At 44.7% G+C, this 19411-nt stretch overlaps 1 protein-coding gene across 1 annotated transcript in view; it reads left to right on the top strand.

The window, feature by feature from the left end:
• The first annotated feature begins 9362 nt into the window (after positions 1-9362).
• The window catches only part of PLCL1 (phospholipase C like 1 (inactive)), a 181555-nt gene continuing 171506 nt past the window's right edge, over positions 9363-19411 (top strand). Inside the window, exon 1 of the mRNA XM_066617874.1 lies at positions 9363-10002. Coding sequence (XP_066473971.1) covers positions 9736-10002 — 267 coding nt within the window. The 5' untranslated portion in view covers positions 9363-9735. The remainder of the gene's footprint in view (positions 10003-19411) is intronic.

Consider the following 19411-nt stretch of genomic DNA (forward strand, 5'->3'; position numbering starts at 1 on the left):
CTCTTTCCTGGTTTGGTCTCACTTCTGGCCTCCAGTTCTCCCATGCAGGCTGACAAGCAGCCCCATCACATGGAGGGCAGCCAAGAGCAGGTGGAATCACTCAGCTTGGCTTGTCAACTGCTTCAAGGTCTCACCATTCTCAGCCGTTCAGGTGTCCTCGAACTGGCGACCTTCTGCTGTTATCTTCGGGCTAATGGAGGCTCTACCCTCTAGACCAGACCCCCTGCCCTGATAAATCACCACATCTCCCAGTCTTTCCCTTCATCTACTTCCCTCTCCTTTTTCTATGGACTTCCTTGTTTAGATTTTGAGCCTTAAGAACAGGGACCTGTCTTCTCACTCTTTCCAAAGTGCTATGTACATGAATGGCCGTATATAAGTAAATAATAACATGTATTTACATGTGACCAGTGGTTTGGTCCTATTTCTCTGCAGCTGTGCCTTCCTGGTCATCATGAGACCATATTGTTAGGGAATCCTCCTTGCCTCCCCCTTGCACCCATCGTTCCAGTTTAAGCTGTGTGTTTTTGCTCTTTTATTCTCTGTGTTGTCCTGCCCATGGTCCCCTTTTGTCCTTGCTCCCATGCTGTCTGTCACCTCTTACATGTGGGTGATCTCCATAAATGTGGGTGATCTCCACATCTCCACATGTGGGTGCTCTCCAAACCTTTGGGCTATGTTGGTTGATAGTGGGCGTCTCTGTGCCTTCCTCTACCTTCTCATGTCATTGCTTTGGATGGAAGTGAGGAATGAATTAAGGCTGCAGTCCAATACAGATTTATTTGAGAGTACGTCCCATTGAACACAGTGAGACTTCCGAATAAGTATTTATAGGCTTGCACTGTCAGGCTACAATCTTATGCACAATTTCCTGGGAGTAAACTCCATTAAACTCAGTGGGACATACTTCTGAATAAATGTGCATATGGTTGCACAGTTACTTAAGTTAACCTGAGCCTGTGATGCAAGGTTCTATTATTTGTTGCCGTCTGGTTGTGATTGCTGGGAGAAATGTCTGCACTTGATGTGAAAGGTATGTGGTGATATAATCGCTGTTACTACTAAACTGGACCTTTGCTGTTACTGTGATATTGTAGGGAGAGTATAGAAACCCATCAATATTCTACCTATGTAAGCTCTGATGTCAGGCCCAGCCAATCCTTGTGTGACATCCAAACCAGTCGCAAATTGCCATCTTTCTCCTCTTCGCCCCCACAAATAAAATAAAATATCTTCCATGTGTTAGAGCATGTAACCGCCAACTCCTTCTTCCAAGTGACTATGGGGAATGGAGAGAAGGATCCAAGCAGAGCCAGGAAATCCCCCAACCCTCCCCTTTACCTTCAGCTTCTGCTGCTCTGGTTTGTTGCTCTGCCTGGATCCTGTTTGAAGCAACCCAGTAGCTTTAGTACCTAACATATTGTAGACAGCTCTGTCATAAGACTTTTTCTACTCTTATTTGCTCTTTCTGTCTAATAAATATTTATTTTAAAAGTGACTATTGCAAGCTGTAGCCCAAACAAAGCAATGTGGGAAAGTGACTCAAGGCTATCCTTTTGCATTGTGAATTTAATACAGACTATACATTGATTGTTTTAGGGAACAAAACATTTACAAGGACAACATGTTACAATAGATCTGCAGGACTGTGAGCAAGAATGTCTTTCAAGGACAAGCACTTTTTCATATAACATTGTAGGAGAGAGAGTCTGAACTTACAGCAGTCAGAATGAATAGAATAAATATTAATTCAGTTAGATTAATAGCAGGTTACTATCTGAAGGAAGACAACAGTAAAGTGTCTTTGATTAGTGTTTGAAACATACCCTAACAAGACAGTGCTGTATTTTGTTCAATATAGCATTGCAGCCATGCAATCTCACAATACTGTGGTGCAATAGCAAATGATCCTGATGAAGGCTTTACTGATGTCATCTTTATGACTCTGGTAAAGCAGAGATAGGGAACGAAATATAATGTCGATGGCTGTTTGGACTTGTGTGGATGTGGACACACACAGAGTTAATCCTTCTATACATTATAGAGTGACTGTGTTGGTTTAGTGGACTTGGCGTTTCATCAAGCCTTATGCCTTGCCTTCATAGCTGCTAAAAATCAACAAGGCCATTAGTGTGGAATTAAAGGAAATGTCTTGTTGTCACATAGGATTACATAGGATGTAATCCTATACTTGAATGTTGCACCTCTGTGTTTAGTTATTTTTAAGGAAATCGTGCACAAGGGGTGGCAATGAAATGGCTTGAAATTGTGTGTGTGTGTGTGGGGGGGGGCCTTTATAATTTTGTTACTGCTACAGTTTTGATCCTGATTGTGGTTTCCCTGTTTTTGATGGAATTTTTTTGAACAAACTATTTTTGATGGAAAAAAGCTCCCATTGAAGGCTCTTATGGATCTACTAAAAATCCCAAAGTAGATCATATAGCCTGGAGTTTGCACATCCCTCTGCTACAGAATAACTTTATTATGAGGACTTCATCAAATGTAAATATTTGAGCATTTTTATTCTGCTTTGCTGAAAAAATACCCCAAATGATAAACATACAATGCAGAAAACATACATTCATTCATTTTTAACAGAGAACCAAAATTATCATATTCAAATTACATTAAAGACGCCTAAGTTTTAATTAAGTAGTTCAGCAGCAGGAATCCAAAACTCCCCAAAAAGATAATACTAAAAATTCCAAACCTGCCTAATAAGATGCTGTGTGACGTTCCATGATCACTGTCTTTCTTCAGCCAGTATTTATTTTACATGTTTGTATTTTCATGCACAGTTGGAGAGAGAACTGAAATACATGTCTAGTTTGTAAACTTGACTTTTTTGTTGGCATCCTTCAGTCTTGGAAGACCACGGTATCGTGCTCTGAATGGTGGTTCTGGAACAGAGTGTCCTCTCCAGTACACGAAGCCTGGGTAAAGTAGATATGGAGGATAGACTGTTACCCATGCAGCAAATCCCCCCTCTCCACATCGCTGAAATGGTCCAATGGAAAGGCAGAAGCCAATATGGTTGGTTCCAGCAGCGTCGCAGTAGTTGCCAGAAGGTGACTGTGTTCAGCCATGAACTGCCTCAGGGACTCCGGCTCCAGATTTTGCCTCGAGGTTGACTCCTGAAGCCTTTTCCATAACTGGATGTAGCCACAAGGCAGTGGAGGTTTGGGGTCAGAGTTTTCCTTCTTTCAGATGAGCTGCCTTCCCAGGCTGAAGAGTCCCATCTACCCGGTGGCTGTTTAGTCGCCTCTTAGGACAAGTACAGCCAAACTGAGGGCCTATTCTTATTCTCAGCCCCCAGGGGAAATTTGACAATCTTGACAATCAGTGAGCATTTTAAGTGATTCACTTTGATTTATGTGTGACCTTTGTTTCTGATGGCTATTCCATAATGAGAATATTTGTATCTGCAAACCCTAGAAAAATGAAGGTTACAGGATTTGGCTGTTTGTCGGAAATACCCCTGCGTTTTGCAATGTGAATATTTTTTGAATCAAAGCTAGAGGGCGATCTTTCTTCGGAAACATTTTCTCATCTTTTGTCCTCAACAAGCAGTTATACACTTTCTATTTCAAATTACATCATCCTATAAAGGTGAAAAGAACTAAAAAAAAAAAAAAGGACGTTTTTGTCCAGTTGTGCAGCAGAGAAGTACATGTTGCTTGCACTTGGCAATAGAATATGATTCAGGTTTAAGTTTCAAAGTGTTTTTGTGCATGCCACTAAATATATTTTGTTTGTTTTGTTGTGTGTGTGTGTGTGTGTGTGTGTGTGTGTGTGTGTGTGTGAGAGAGAGAGAGAGAGAGAGAGAGCACTATTAGTAACTGTGAAAACCCTCACAAGTTAATTTATTCTGCTGTATGTACACCAAGCTTGGCAAACCAGTAATGATCTACAAAAAAGTATTTTTTTCTGTTTGCCTACATTGGTTGAATTAGGGCGCAATCCAAAAGGTGCGTTATGCCGGCCCAACTCCCTTGGGCCATGTCACAAACGTGCCATAAAGCATGTTTGCGGCTCCGTTGGTGGGAGCTGTGTCCGTGCATTTAGATGCGCCGACGCGCGGAGGCAGGCAGAATTCTCCATGGCAGCTCCCATGCCGCTGCTTGTGTTGACGCGAGTGCGCCAACGCAAGCGACAAAGTTAGCCGTGGGTGGCAGGAGGGGATGTTTCTGGATGGGGGAGGGCGGGCGATGGACAGCCCCGGGGGTGGGAGCGCGGGGAGCCAGGGGCAGGGCTGGGACCCGGCAGTTATGATGGATCCCAACCCCCATCCCCAGAGAGAACGGAGCGGCTTCCAGCCGCTCTGCTCTCCTCGGACTTGCACCACCTCCAGAGGTGGCACAGGTCTGAGGAGACCCATTGGGACATGCAGCCCTTACCCAGGGGTAAGGGGAAGAGCTTCCCCTGCCCTTGGCTGAGCTGCTGCACCCAATGAACCTGTGTTGGATCCAGCGCAAGCCTCCTGACTTGCCTGCTCCAGCACAGGTTTGGATTGCGCCCTTAACTTTACAAACCTCTGACAAAGACATTAGTTATCTCCTCTATCAGATTTGAAGCACAAGCCTATGTATGTCTACTCAGAATTAAGTCCCATTGTACTCAGTAGAGCTTACTTTCAGGAAAGTGTGTATAGGATTGCAGCCTTATGTGTAAGGATATTGTCGGTCCATTCTAACAGAAGTATAAGGTCATATAACTAACCCCCTTCCTCCTCCTTGTCTTCATACACCAGTATTTCATATGTCATTGTAAAAAATTATTTGAAACTCTTCCCTGCATATACTCTGAAAGGCAGGAATTGGGAAGTGGAGGAGGATCAAATTAACATATCTTAATTTGTGTGGTTTGTTTATGTATCTGTCTCATATACGTAGTTTTTAATCTAATTGGAAGGGCCTAATTTCAATAATAAGGAATAATAATTTTAAAAAGGAATTTATATTTGACAGTGCTCTTTTCATTTATGTCTAGCATGAGAAGCATTAGAACAAACTGAGCACAGAGCAAAATAAAATAAAACAATCCAGCCTGGCAGAATCTACACTGATCATAATTCCTTGTTTTTCCTAACAATTATTCCCCTTATCTCAGCGTCTGAAAGATAGATACTAATGATTTTATCAAGTTAGTTCAGAAATAAATGAAGAAATTTTATCCATCTTGTTTGGCATCATAAAATAATAATCTCAGGGCCCAATCCTATCCAACTTTCCAGCACTGGTGCAGCTGCAATGCAACCCTGAGGTAAGGGAACAAATGTTCCCATACCTTGAAGAGGCCTCTGTGACTGCCTTTCCACCACAGGATGCAGCGCAGGCCCCTTTGGCACAGCTGCACCAGCAATGGAAAATGGGATAGGATTTGGTCCTCATACTGCTGCTATTCTGAAAGTTGTCTTGTTTTATTTTATTTATACATTAAACTGTTGTTAAACTGTTGCAACCTCCTTGAAGAGTTTGGGAAGAACTGAGTGAGATCTTTTAAATGAAACATAATAGTTCACAATAGAGTTAAGTGGCAGGAGAAGAAAACCCTGTAATGAACACAACGAAGGACTTGGGGCCTATTCCTATCCAACTTTCTAGCACTGGTGCAGCCACAATGTAGCCCCAAGGTAAGGGAACAAATGTTCCGTGACCTTAAGGAGGCCTGACTTCCTCCCCACCACAGGATGCAGTGCATGTCCCACTGGCACAGCTTCACTGGCACTGGAAAATTTGATAGGATTGGGTCCTTAGTGGGGCACGGCTATGGAGAGTGCCCTACACGTTAATTTATTTATTTACAAGATTTTTACCCCGCTTTCTTTCCTTGCTGGCCACTCACATGTTCTTCTTGAATCAACCACAACATCACTGGAAAAGATCAGCCTAACCCCAAATACTTGGTGAAACAGACACATCTTCAATAATTACTGGAATATTACTGGAAAGTAGTATGAATATGTATGGAAAGTAGTATGAATATCGGGGTAGTATGAACTTCCCAAGGGAGGGAGTACTAGAGTCTGGCACAGCAGCCAAGAAGGCTCTAAGCATGTCCTACGTGCTTGACAATCAGGCCTTTGAGTCTGCAGACATTGGTACAGCCATCCTTTAGGGCTGTCCTCTTGTACCAGTTATGAGGAACAGACAGAGGAAATCTACTGGAGTCACTTGCCAGTATGATGTGGACCTTGACTGGCTGCTCATATGTTAAATGAAGGAATTAATGACTTTTATTTTTTGTTGCCTGAATCACATTTTCACCACATTTCATATATTCTCAATTGTTTTATCTGTCCTTAATCATGTGTATAGTGGCCATTTATTTTGTTTGCTATTCTGCAACTTTTGCTTCTTACATTTCTCATTGTATGTCCAGTATGTTTTTGGTTTGACAGAAATTTCTGAGTTTGGAAAGATGCTTTCTGCTGTCTACTTAGGACAAATAAATCACCTATAGGACTTATTTTTATCCGCTGCTGCACATAAAATTGGAGGGCACATTGGTCCACTCAGTTCTTTGTTCTGTTGATACCTGACTATTTTGTATAGTTAGAGATAATACTAGTTAACAAGTGCATTTGTAGTTGGCTGTGTGGTTTTATCTGTTGTTCTGGGCCTCCTTTTCTTTTTAAATATCACAGCACCCCTACAAAATAACATGCAACAACGTGCAGGTGTACAGTAAACAGGCAGAAGAAAGGATTAGTTTGGCTGCATCAAGCCTCAGAACTTCTTAAGAGATACAAATGCACATGTCATTGCATTTCCTGTTTGAAGATAATACTTTCATTATTGTTGTTTGGCTGCTCTTTCAATCAGTGATATGATATGTGATACATAAGCTATTCTAGAAATGTTTGCATTAGCGGATAGCATATCACTTCTTAAAAGAAAAATAAATAACACCAAGTGACTATTTGTATGTTCCCATTAGCAGATGCTAGAGAGGTAGAGAGCCTTCAATCCAAAACCAGCTTTTACTGCTATAAAATAGCGACCAGAGAGTGGGGTTAATGATGATAGCTGCCCATGACTTAAAATAAAGAAACAATCAAGTAATTTTCCAACGCAACATCTATTAGTTTGTACATGTACGGTGCAATCCTATATACACACTCTATGCTTAATAAGCCTTCCTTCCTGGTAAGTGTACTTAGGACTGAGCCTTAATTACATTAATAACTTTTAATGCTTTGGGTTGAAGTCCTCTTCAGGGGCTTGTCTCCCCCATAGAATTTCTAAAGTTGTCCCATTGTTGAACTTCTTCAGACTAATATTTTTCCTTTCTTTAATCTCATTCTAATCATTACTATAATTAAGGGCCCAATCCTATCCAACTTTTCTGCACCAGTGCAGCCATGCTAAAGGGAGTGTGTGCTGCATCTTATGGTGGAGAGGCAATCATCACAGAGGCTTCCTTAAGGAATGGGAACATTTGTTGCCTTACCTTGGGGCAGCATTGTGGCTACACTGGTGCTGGAAAATTGGATAGGATTGGGCCCCTAGCAAGGTGGGCAAGGACCACTAAACTAACCTATCCAATTGTTCTCTATATTTTGTTTTTATTCTGATAATTTTAGCCTGCAGCAGATGGGTGTAAATTCCAAAAATTGTTTTAAAAATGGCCATCTAGAACTGGATTCTGTAGACTACTATCCCACTCTTAAAGTAATTCACTATAGCAGAGGTGGCTAACCGCAGCTTGTGAGCCACATGCTCACATGTATCATATATAATTTTTTTTACATATAAAGTGCAACTTGCAAAAATACAAGTATGTTGGCTGAGCTTCTTCTTGCATCACAATTAATATAAAAGGTAAATAAAATTTTTCAAACTTTATACTTATTTACCGGATATAAACTGAGAGTCCACTGGATTACAACGTAAGTTTAAAGTTCATCGCGAGTAAGTATATTTTAGAATGTAAGTGCCTCTTAAATAGTGTGGCTCTGCAACAGTTGAACTTTATTGTAAGTGGCTCTTATGATAAGCAAGTTTAACCAAGTGTGTATGGCATTCATGACACTTCCAAAAATTACCAGCCATTTCTCACTCATGACATTTGAGGCAAATGAACACCCCCATGGGTTTGTTCTCATTTTACAGCCAAGTAGTGGGAAGAATGGTGTGTGAACTCAGAGCCCAATCCTATCCAATTTCCCAAGGCCAGTGCAGCAATACCAATGGGGTGTGTGCTGCATCCTGCAGTGAGGGGACAGTCAGATAGGTCTCCTCAAGGTATAGAAACATTTGTTCCCTTACCTCAGAGCCAGATTGCAGCTGCACCAGAGCTGGAAAGTTGGATAGGATTGGCCCCCAGTGGGTAAGTGGTTAGAAAGCAGACAGAATGTACCAAATTGAATGTAATTACAAAGTGAAGGATGGAGGATGTCAGGATTTGTGCTAAGTCCTCCTCCATGCCTCATCCTTTGAACTTCCAGCATTCCTAGGGTTGAGTCTGCAGTCCTCTGCACTGGTGAATAAATCCCACTGATTTCAGTGGGATTTAATTTTGAGTAATATAGGCATGCAGGCATGCTGCACCGTATGCCTGCACCCAGGGTGTCCAGATGTCATAACGGCAAAAGAAGACATGGCACCCCAAAATGTAGGACAACCAAAAAAAGTAGGATATGACAAAATAAAAACTAAAAACACTTGTATATTGATTTCATGTGGTTAATTGAAACACTATATTACTTACTATAAAATTTAAAAGTATATTACACATAAGTTATTAATTATAAGGGAGCTCTGTCCTGCCTGCAGGGGCTTGCTCACAGGGAAAAGGGGGACATTTGTGGCTGCAATCCTATTCCCAGTGGTAAGCCCCACTGAACACAAAGGGGCTTCCTTCTGAAGTAGACACGCATAGGATTATGCTGTAAGTTTTTTCCCAGGACAGGAGGCTAAAAAAGAGGACCTGTCCTGGAAAAACAGGACATGTGGTCAGCCTGCCTGCACCACTCCCTCCCTCCCCAATCCTATGCATGTCTACTCATAAGTAAGTCAATGGGGCTTACTCCCAGGAAAGTGCGGATAGGATTGGCTGTCACTCAGTGAGTAACACTGCAGATGCTCCCTAACTAGCTGCCTGCAGCCTCCCTGCCCGCGCCGGTTGTGTCCCGCGGCAGCAGCGCCTGCTCCCCGCCACCAGTGGGGCTGTCTCCAGAGGGAGAGGAGCCCACGCACGGCCACGCCCCGCAGGGTGTCCATTGGCCGCAGAGGTCCCCACCGGGAAGCTGCTCCTGTAGTAAGTGGCGCGGGGCTGTGCCTGTCAGGCTCGCTTGTCAAAACAAGCCTGGCTTTGTCACAACACAGGAGTAAGAGCGGCAGCGGCAGCACTTCCTGCCCGTTGGCGGGCGCGCTGCCTGGCTGCACGTTGCTGTGAGCGGCTGCCAGGGGAAGGGTCGCATCCTCGGAGGGAGGCGCGCACCGGGCTCCAGCGAGGACGCTCCCGGGTGGCTCGTGCGTGTGCGTCTGCAGGGGCTGGGCTGGGCTGCCTCCGCCACGGAGAATTCGCTCATTGTCCAAGTTGAGCGCCTCCCCGCCCGCCCGCGCTCAGAGCCAGCCTGCACGGCCCCCGGGCGGCCGAGTTCGGGCGGGAGCAGAGGCAACAGCATGACTCCCGCTGGGCGGCTGGCTGCTCCCGTGCACTGATCGGGAGCGGGAAGCGAGGAACGCCTGGGAGAGTTGCGGCGCCCGGGCTTTGTTGGGCGAGGGCGCGATGGCAGACGCCGCGGGCAGCCGGGAGCATCCGGCGCTGGGGCGCGCCGCCGAGGACGACTCGGAGATGTGCCCGGAGCCCGGAGCCTCCGAGGTGCCCGCGGGGAGGAGACGTGAGCGCAGGAGCGGAGTCTCGCTGGCCGGGGCCGCCGCCGCCACCGAGCGCTTTCCCGGCGGCAGCAGCCTGGCGGTTCCAACCGCCGCGGACCCCGAAGCCGGGCTCCTCGAAGCTGCCCGGGCCACCCCTCGGAGGAGCAGCATCATCAAGGTAGCGCCTCGTTCATTCCCTCTGGGCGTGAGTGGGTGTGCGTGTGTGTGAGAGTGTGAGTGAGTGTGGGGTGAGGGAGGGTGGGGGTGGGTAAGTGTGACTGTGTGTGAGTGAGTGTGGGGTAAGTCTGAGCATGTGTGAGTGAGTCTGGGGTGTGCGTGTGCTGCCTTTTTCCCTCCTGAGGTGAGGGTGGTACCATTCACACGTGACGTTTGCCCTGCATGGCGAAGGAAACAATGACTGCACACCCCGCCCTGTGCACCTCTTGGCTCTCCAGGGCTTTGCTGCTGCCTCTCACTCGAGCAGAGGTGCCCACTTCGTGCAAACACGCGCGTCCGGGGCGCTTCTTCGGTTTACCAGCAACTTCTTGGGGAGGCGTTCCGCGCAAAAAGGCGTGTCAAGGGGCGCCAGCTCTTTCCAGGAGGAAAACCAGCTCCAGGATGGAGCGCTGGAGGGGAGCGGGCGCCTGACCCGCGGTTTAGAATGCCTTCAGGTTTACCTGTTATGGTAGCAAGCAATGGGCCCAAAGAGGGATGATGCATTGAGGGCTGAGCCCAATCCTAGGTTTGTCTACTCAGAAGTAAGTCCCCTTATAGTCAATAGGGCTTACTCGCAGGTAGGTGTGGAGAGGAGTGCCATCTTGGAGCCGAATCCTATACTTGTCTACTCAGAATTAAGTCCCGTTATAGTCAGTGGAGGAAACTGACTCCCAGGAAAGTGTGGTTAGGATTGCAGCCTTGTTTCACAGCACAGTGACAACAAGAGAGCAAGACCGGTTTCTGCCTGGCCCACAGGTGTACACTTTTGGTCCTTGTTGTGTATATGCAACATTGCACAGAAATGGCTTAATTAAACTACTTCTGATTTATTTTTTTTCTAAAAAAAGTTTTGAGATTCAGCTGCAGGTCGAAGATGCTTTGTGGCAGAAGAGAAGCCACAATAGTTAATGCTACTCTTACATCAGAAGAGTTTTAGGGCCCAATCCTGTCAGCTTTCCAGCCCTGAAGTAAGAGACCAAACATTCCCTTACCTTCTGGAGGCCTCTGTGACTGCCCTCCCCACCACAGAATGCAGCACCCACCCCTTTGGCACAGCTGCATCAGTGCTGGAAAATTGGATAGAATTGGGCCCTCAATCTGGGGATGAACAGAAGTGATGCCCACCTTCTCTTCTGATGGCCAGTGAGGGGATGGCTGACCACATGGTCCATTGTCTTGGCCAGAGACAAAAAAACATTTAGGGGTGGCCCAAGCTGATCTGCTGCCTGAAATGGCAGGTGAGCTGTTATGTCCCCAGTTCTGTTTAACCCAGTGTATGTGTCAGTATCCTCTCCCCAATGCCAGCACTTATCTCACTGTAGTATTTGTCCCACTCCACTAACCCAGCCACCTTTTCACTGCTCCTTGGTGCCAGTCCAGGTGCCAGACTGGGAGGATCCTGTTCCTCCCACCCAACCACTTTACAAGGAGTTATGGGGGAGGAAAGGCAGTGGCCCTTTGACCCCACACACAGGAGAGCACTTGGGAAAAGGGTGGTGGTGGTCACAGCACAAGGAGGTCACACTCAAAGGTAGACTGGAGAGGCTGAGCAAAGCAACAGGCCCAGAAAGGTGATAGGAGAGTGGAGGTTGCTGGGTACCCTTACTGGTTTGCCACCTCCCCCAACTCACCACTGGAAGTGGCTGTTTCAGTTGGCTTCATGACTGTGCTGCCCCTGAAAATATTTAGTGTTTGAAAGATTGGCACCTGAAACACAGTCCACTCAGATATGTTTGTCTGAATGCTTTCTTAATATGATTTGTGTTCAGTGTGCAACCTCTAAGAATGCCTATATTTAATAATGATCTTGGGTGATTGGCTGGAAGGCGTGATGTTTATAACCAATTTATGTGTAAACATATGGGTCTGTGTGATAGGCTAGGCCAGGGGTGTCAAACCTATTTCATACAGATAGCCAAAGTTAGCATTAATGTTGCCTGCTGAAGGCTGGAAGTACTTACTAAGCAGGAAGTGACATCATTTAGCAGATGATGGCCAGAAATAAGCACTTTGTTCTCACATTGAAACAAATTAGCTGCAAATGACAGAAAAGAAAATGTACAAATCTTGTTCATATTTTCAAGATAAGAGGGAGCCCAATTATGACAGGAGCTGGATAAATTGCTTAAAACAAGTCTGGGGGGACGGACTCCTTTGGCCAGCAGCCTTATGTTTGACACACTTGGACTAGGCTATGACATGGCAGCTTGAATGTATTTTCTAATCTAGACTTTGGATCAAGGTGACCCATCCATGGGGCTGACTAAAATGAGAACTTTGAGTGACAAGTTGGGGGAGGCTAAAATCTGGGGAGGGGGGTTGCCTGCAGTTTGCATCCACCTGCCTACTTGCTCTGTCCAGTCAACAAGCCCAGGAGAAGAGGGTGGTGGTGGTGATCTCCTCTTTCAGTTCTGCTGCTTCTACAGTCCTTTTCTTTGTGATTGGCAAAAGGATTACTGCCTCCCCCCTGCTGCTTCTTGTAAAGTGATGGGTGGGGAGGAACAGGGTCCACCTCTGCACTTGCTATGGGGAGGGCAGAGTTGGTGTGTACACTGGCAGGAAGTGGGTGAACAGCACATCAGCTACCATTTTGGGCTGTGGATCAGCTTGGACCACCATTGCTTAGAACTTTATTTAAAGGATATTAAGTTGTGCCTGTCAAATGCATGTAAGAACTCAGTAGCAGCCAGCTGATGAATTCATGCTTTCTTTTTCTGTGGAGTAACTTGGTCTATTTGGGGAGTAACTATTTTGCTTCTAGTTTATCATGTTAAGGGCATTTATCCCTTTCCATGCTGCAGTGGCAATGTTAGGCCAATCTGTCTGATGCTTTTAAAGGATTATAGAGGATGCTACACCTGAGGAGATCATATTAAGCTAATTAGCTATCTCTAGGATAGCAGTAGTTACTCCAAATCCTGCGTTTGTTTGTATGTTGCCCTTTTTATTGCTTGCTGCTTTAAACAACTGCAGAATCTTATAATTTGATTTCAAATTGGATTTAAATTTTACACCAGAGTTGAGTTTACTCTACTGATAGGAAAGCAAGTATGTACAGTAGCTCTTCCAGTGGTAGTTGCAGCAGTAAGCCAGTGTTAGACTTATATGTAACAGGAAAAGAGTTTGAGATGATTGAATCTGAGTTTCTTCTACAGTTGCTTGAAATTCTGAGAATGAAAACATGATTCTATTTACATATATTTAAAAAATGAAGGAAAAATTGTGTTGGTAAAGAGCACTTGTTCCTACACTGATGACCCTGAGGAAACACTTGATTTACAGTGCAATCCTATGCATTTCTACTCAGATGTCACATTATGTTCAATGGAACTCACTCCAATGAAAGTGTAGCCCTGGTACGTTGAAAGCCCTGGAAATTGAGCCCTGGTAATTCTGGCTATGTGGCCAATTTTCAGCAGGTGCAAGTCAGGGTAGGTGAAGGGGAGGCAGACTAAGCTCCTGTTGTTTTGTTCATCAGTGTTTGTTAATTTGGAAAGCAGTGGTTCACAGATGCTTCGCTTTGCTGGTTGTTAATTGGTTACTATGCTGAATGTATGGAGAAATCTGTAACTGTGACTAAGAACTGGAAAGGCTTAGGCAGAAAGGCAGCTTTCATGTCAGGTTTCAAATAGCTAACACCAACAACGGCTCCTCTTCCCTTTAATGAGTAGGCAGAAGTACCGTATTTTTCGCTCTATAAGACGCACTTTTTCCCCCCAAAAAAGTGGGGGGAAAAGTGTGTGCGTCTTATGGAGCGAATACTGCAAAAAAAAAAAAAAAAACTCCGCCCCTGGCCCCGCCCCCTGCCCGCTCTGCTCGGCTCCGCTTCCCAGGAAAGCGTGGGTGGGGTGGCAGGCTCGCTGAGAAAGCCCACGTGTCTACTCAGAAGTAAGTCTCAGCGTCACTGGGGCTCACTCCCAGGAAAGCGTGGGTGGGATGGCAGTCTTGCTGAGCAAGCCCCTAGAGCAGGGGTGCTCATTATGTCGATCCTCGAGCTACCAGTCCATCTCCAGGCGAAATGAGTCAATTGCGGGCTTCTCTCCTGTCCACGCATCCCTAGGAGTGAGCCCCTGGCAGGCTTGTGAGCCCAGGGAGCGAGCCTAGGGAGTGAGTCCAGGGAGCCCAGGGACTGAGACGGGCTCCTCCCTGGGAGAGGAGGCGCTGGCAGGCTTTTCTCCTGTCCACTCATCCCTGGGAGTGAGCCCCATTGGCTCTACTGGGGCTGACTTACCTTTCCCCTGCTTTTGCACTGGTATGTATGGAGATCTGCGCCCCCCCCCACTTCCATCTGTTGGTTCTGTGTGCAAGGGGTTTTGCAATGACCTTGCTGTGACGCCTATACAGAGATCTTACCTGCCCCACACTTTTCCCCTGCTTTTGCACTGGTATGTATGGAGATCTGCGCCCCCCCCCACTTCCATCTGTTGGTTCTGTGTGCAAGGGGTTTTGCAATGGCCTTGCTGTGATGCCTATACAGAGATCTTACCTGCCCCACACTTTTCCCCTGCTTTTGCACTGCTATGTATGGAGATCTGCGCCCCCCCCCCCCCACTTCCATTTGTTGGTTCTCTGTGCAAGGGGTTTTGCAATGGTCTTGCTGTGATGCCTATACAGAGATCTTACCTGCCCCACACTTTTCCCCTGCTTTTGCACTGCTATGTATAGAGATCTGTGCCCCCCCCCACTTCCATCTGTTGGTTCTGTGTGCAAGGGGTTTTGCAATGGTCTTGCTGTGATGCTTATACAGAGATCTTACCTCCCCCACACTTTTCCCCTGCTTTTGCACTGCTATATATGGAGATCTGCACCCCCCCCCCCCACTTCCATCTGTTGGTTCTGTGTGCAAGGGGTTTTGCATTGGTCTTGCTGTGATGCCTATACAGAGATCTTACCTCCCCCACACCTTTCCCCTGTTTTTGCACTGGTCTGTATAGAGATCTGCTCCCCCCCCCCTTGTATTGGAATCCAGGAAGATCTGGTGAGGAGGTAGATGTGGTGTCAGCAGTGGCCCCTTTAAGGGTAAGGCCTGGGCATCCTGGGCACAGCTGCAGCCACTGGAAGGCAATAGGGCCCTCAGGGATATAAGGAGTACCAGAGGCAGAAAGGGTTGGAGGGGGGGGGACTGACTGGGTTTATTGAATTTGGAATCTGACTGTGGCTGGACTTGTATACCCTGATGGATTTAACTGACCTACCTGGAACCTGACCTTGGACTGTAATTTGGCTTATTGGCTCTGGACTCTGATTTGGTAACTCTGAATGATGGGACTGATTTACTTGGCATCTGTGGACTGGAACTGGACTCATTTTTGCTTGCTGCACTGGTGAGTTGCACAAGGGGGACTGATCAGCCTTAAGCGGGCACGAGGCCCAGTGGATTGGGATTTGGCAGAACATCATTGTAGCAGAAAGATAATGTGATCCCCTATTTGTGTGCACCTGCTTTTGTGAGCTTCATAAATTCTGACTCTAGTGATGATGAGTTCTTGGGATTTCCAGAAAACTAGAGTACTCAAACCTTTAAGTCTCTCCATTTGTTAATGACAGTGATAATGGTTCTTAATGCCACTGTTGACTGCTGTTCACTTTACATGGTTCAAATGTTATTCTGTTATAGTTTATTAAATATTTTATTACACTATTTGGTTCAGAATATTTTTTCCTTGTTTTTCTCCTCTAAAAACTAGGTGCGTCTTATGGTCAGGTGCGTCTTATAGAGCGAAAAATACGGTAGGTAGGGAAAAACCATTCATGTTTGACACAGTCTTACCTGCACAGAAACGTATGCACATATTAAAGATCTGGATCGAATAGCTTTTATGCTGAATTAACTAGAAGTACTTTTATGACATTGATCCTACTGCACAGTCTTATTCAGCAATGAATATTCTTGTATTACCTTTCAGGAGCTTAAAGACAAGTGCGTTAATTTGTGCTGTATGGTATATACATAAAGCAGAAAGTGATGTTTTTGTGGTTGTGACATGGCTTGGATCAAAAGAGAAATTCTTCTCCAAAATAAATCTTAAATAGCGACAGTGTTATGTTTGATTCTGAGAAGTGCTTTATTACGTACTGGGGCACTTTATGGAATTTAGCAGGTTGTGTAGGAATGTGTTGTAGATTATGTAAGGATAGACATTTTTGAGCTCAGTTCATAGTTGTCCTTTCCTAGATTTCCTGCTAGTCTGTCTCAGCTGTGTATAAATTAGGTTGCGTGCATGTGTGTGGTTTTTTAAATACTAGAGATCAGTACTGTAATTAAAAAGAAAGTGAAAGTGATGAGTTATGAGAAATGCTATTTTTGTCTATGACTTACAATGAACACTGCCTTTGGGGTTTGTTTTGCAAAACAAAGTTTAAAATTTTGTTTTAGTTTAAAACTTGGATCTGCTAAAGATAATAAGTAATGGTCCCCCCCTTCACATTTTTATTTTCTAAGGCACCCATGATGGGAAGTGGATGGGGAGAAGGGTGTTGGCAGACAGGTTGTACTTGGAGAGTCATATTGGTCGGATTGGAATATGACTGTTTTGCCCTTTGCTGTCCCTTGCAGCCCATGGCATGGTTTGCTTGCTTTACTCATCTGGTGCTCATTTGTTGTCCTGCCTGTGCTGCTAACAGAGTGTGTGGGTACAGATATGGTTCAAGTCCTCACTTGGCTGTAGCTAACCACTGGCTGACCTTCTTTGAGTTGTTTCTCTCTCTACCTGACAGTGTAGTTATAAGGACTGATTGTAAGCTTCTGTGTGCAATTGTAAGGGCAATGAATTAAACATGCATGTTTGTGCTTGTGGAATGTGACTATAGGAAGCCTTATGAACATATGAACATATGAAGTAATGTGTGGAATATGTGTGGAATATGAACATATGAAGTAATGTGTGGAATATGTGTGGAATATGAACATATGAAGTAATATGTGGAATGTGACTATAGGAAGCCTTATGAACATATGAAGTAAGACTGTAGTACTACATATGAAGTACAGCTTCTACATATTGTCATACTTCACAGTCATGACTCTCCAGGATTTCAGATGGGGTTTTCCAACCCTACTGACCCTAGGACTTGCTACATACAAAGCAGATGCTATACCACTGAGTTAAGGTCATCTCCCCAGAACTGACATGCTGTTATTCATCTGGTAGGTTGTTTCACAAAATGGGGGGGGGGGAGGTGCCTTTTTGGACTGAAATCAGTGTACAGGTCCAACCTTGTTATACACTGATTTTTTATACACAGATTTGACTCAACATGAATGGCCACTGCAAATGAGAAAGAATGTGCTGATCCCTGGAGAAGGGGAAAATACATCTCTTCAAAATCAGTTTAAAAACTGCTTTTCTTACTGTTGTAGAGAGAGTCATGCAAGTGATCATTCCATTCTTCAGCTGAGCCAGGCAAAGGCATGGGGTCCTTTGCATTTCTAATTGCTGACTGCCTCTCTGCAATTAAAAAAAAAACTATTTTTAAACCACAATTGTAAAGGGACACACTTTTTAATTTTTTTGAAATTGCTTTTATTTAACACATTTTATGCTATCAGCAGGGAGTCCCAGAATCAAACCCCTGTGAATGTCAAGACACGACCTTATTAGGAGCAATGGAGGGGCAAGAAACCTGAAAATGCATCTTTAAATCTATTTCCCCACTGTTTTTCCACAGATTTTTTTAATCCACTAGTGGTTCTGGAACAGAACCCTAGCAGATAACGAGACACGACTTGTATTCTGATACATCTTGAACCTGTCTATACCACTTACTACTATTGGCTTCACCTCCTTCTTGGCCTGTCTGATCCAGGATAAAGATTTCTGTGTGGTTAAAATAATTTTTGGAAACCAAGTTTTGTGAATAGTCAGAATTCTTATTGTCTGTTAATTTCACAAGAGCCCAGCAGTGTTAGGACCAAAAATGATATTCTGAAAATAAAAGTTAACATTATTATATGTGCCAGTTCAGAAAGACTTAAAGCTTTTCATCCTTCTTTCTTATTGTTGCTTCTCAGTCTTATGCAGTACTGTAAATGAATGGAAATGTTAGGAGATGCTGTGAATCTTGCTGATTGCCTTGACTGTGATCTGCTTTGTTTCATTATGTTTTTTGCCCCCTTAAACATGCAGGACAGCACAAACTTTGATCTGGAATTCCTTGAGTATCCTTGTTACCATTTGGTTGCAATCTTTTTGCTTGATCCTTTTTATCTGTAATTCTTTTCCCTGCACTCTGTTTCATTAGGTTGTAAAAAAGAATCTTAGGAAAGGAAGCTATTGGGTGATTTGTTGGCAGTGAATTTTTGTATTCACCTTATTAATTTCAACATTTGTGTGGGAAGTTGTTGCTCTGTGTTAGTTGTGGAATGATGGGTTCTCAAGGTGACTCTCTAGAGCAGGGGTGTCCAAACTTTTTGGCAAGAGGGCCACATCATCTCTCTGACACTGTGTCGGGGGCTGAATTAATTTACATTTTAAATTAGAATAAATTTACATAAATGAATATATTGGAGATGGAACTTGTATAAATGAATGAAGGTCTTGCAATAGCTCAAGGCCTATAAAAGTCCTTGCACAAAGCAAGGCTAGCCTTTCCTTCACTGCCATTGCTGCATCACAGACATGAAACAGCAAGTAGTGGAGGGAGCCCTCATCCTACAGGTCATGCAAGAGGTCAAACAGTCATCTTCACACTGAGAGCAGTTGCTTCAGGCCAGCATGGGCTCCAGCAAGTCTCCGGAGGGCCAGATGGTCATTGGAGACTGAGGACTCCCTGCAGGCTGGATTGTGAGTCCCCAAGGGCTGCAAGTGGCCCCTGGGCCGGGGTTTGGGCTCTAGAGTAAGCCCCTTCAGTTTCATGGAGTTCGTGTTGCAGAAGTGGGTGGAAGATCGAGAGTTAGAGCACATGTTACTTTTATCACATGGTTTTGCAATATTTATGTGGCTTTTATTCCTGAGTACAATTCCACATGGTTTTTTTCACCCATGATTTGTTTTCCCACATAGTTGATAGGGTTCCTCCACGCCTCCTTGGTGATTACCATTCCCCCCCCCCCCCCATGGTTCAGTTAACGTTTGATTGGGAATTCATGTGGTAGTGTTTTACATATGTGTGTTTGGAAATAGATCTGAATACCTCTGCAAGATGATTGACTCAGACAAGGCAGGATCTGACTGAGATTTCCCATGAGTGAACAAATATTTGATTTGTATTTTCATGTGAAAAACAACCACAAAACAAATCCCAAGTGAGTGAATTCCCACACAGTAAATGGACATTTGTTCTGCCTTCGAGCTTCTAACATGGTGATTTTTCAGGGCACATCATAAGATTTCTGACAATTGACAAGGCACACTGCACTGCTGGTGGAGGAT

Source organism: Tiliqua scincoides, chromosome 1 (assembly GCF_035046505.1).
Source record: "Tiliqua scincoides isolate rTilSci1 chromosome 1, rTilSci1.hap2, whole genome shotgun sequence".
In the NCBI taxonomy this organism is placed as follows: Eukaryota; Metazoa; Chordata; class Lepidosauria; order Squamata; family Scincidae; genus Tiliqua; species Tiliqua scincoides.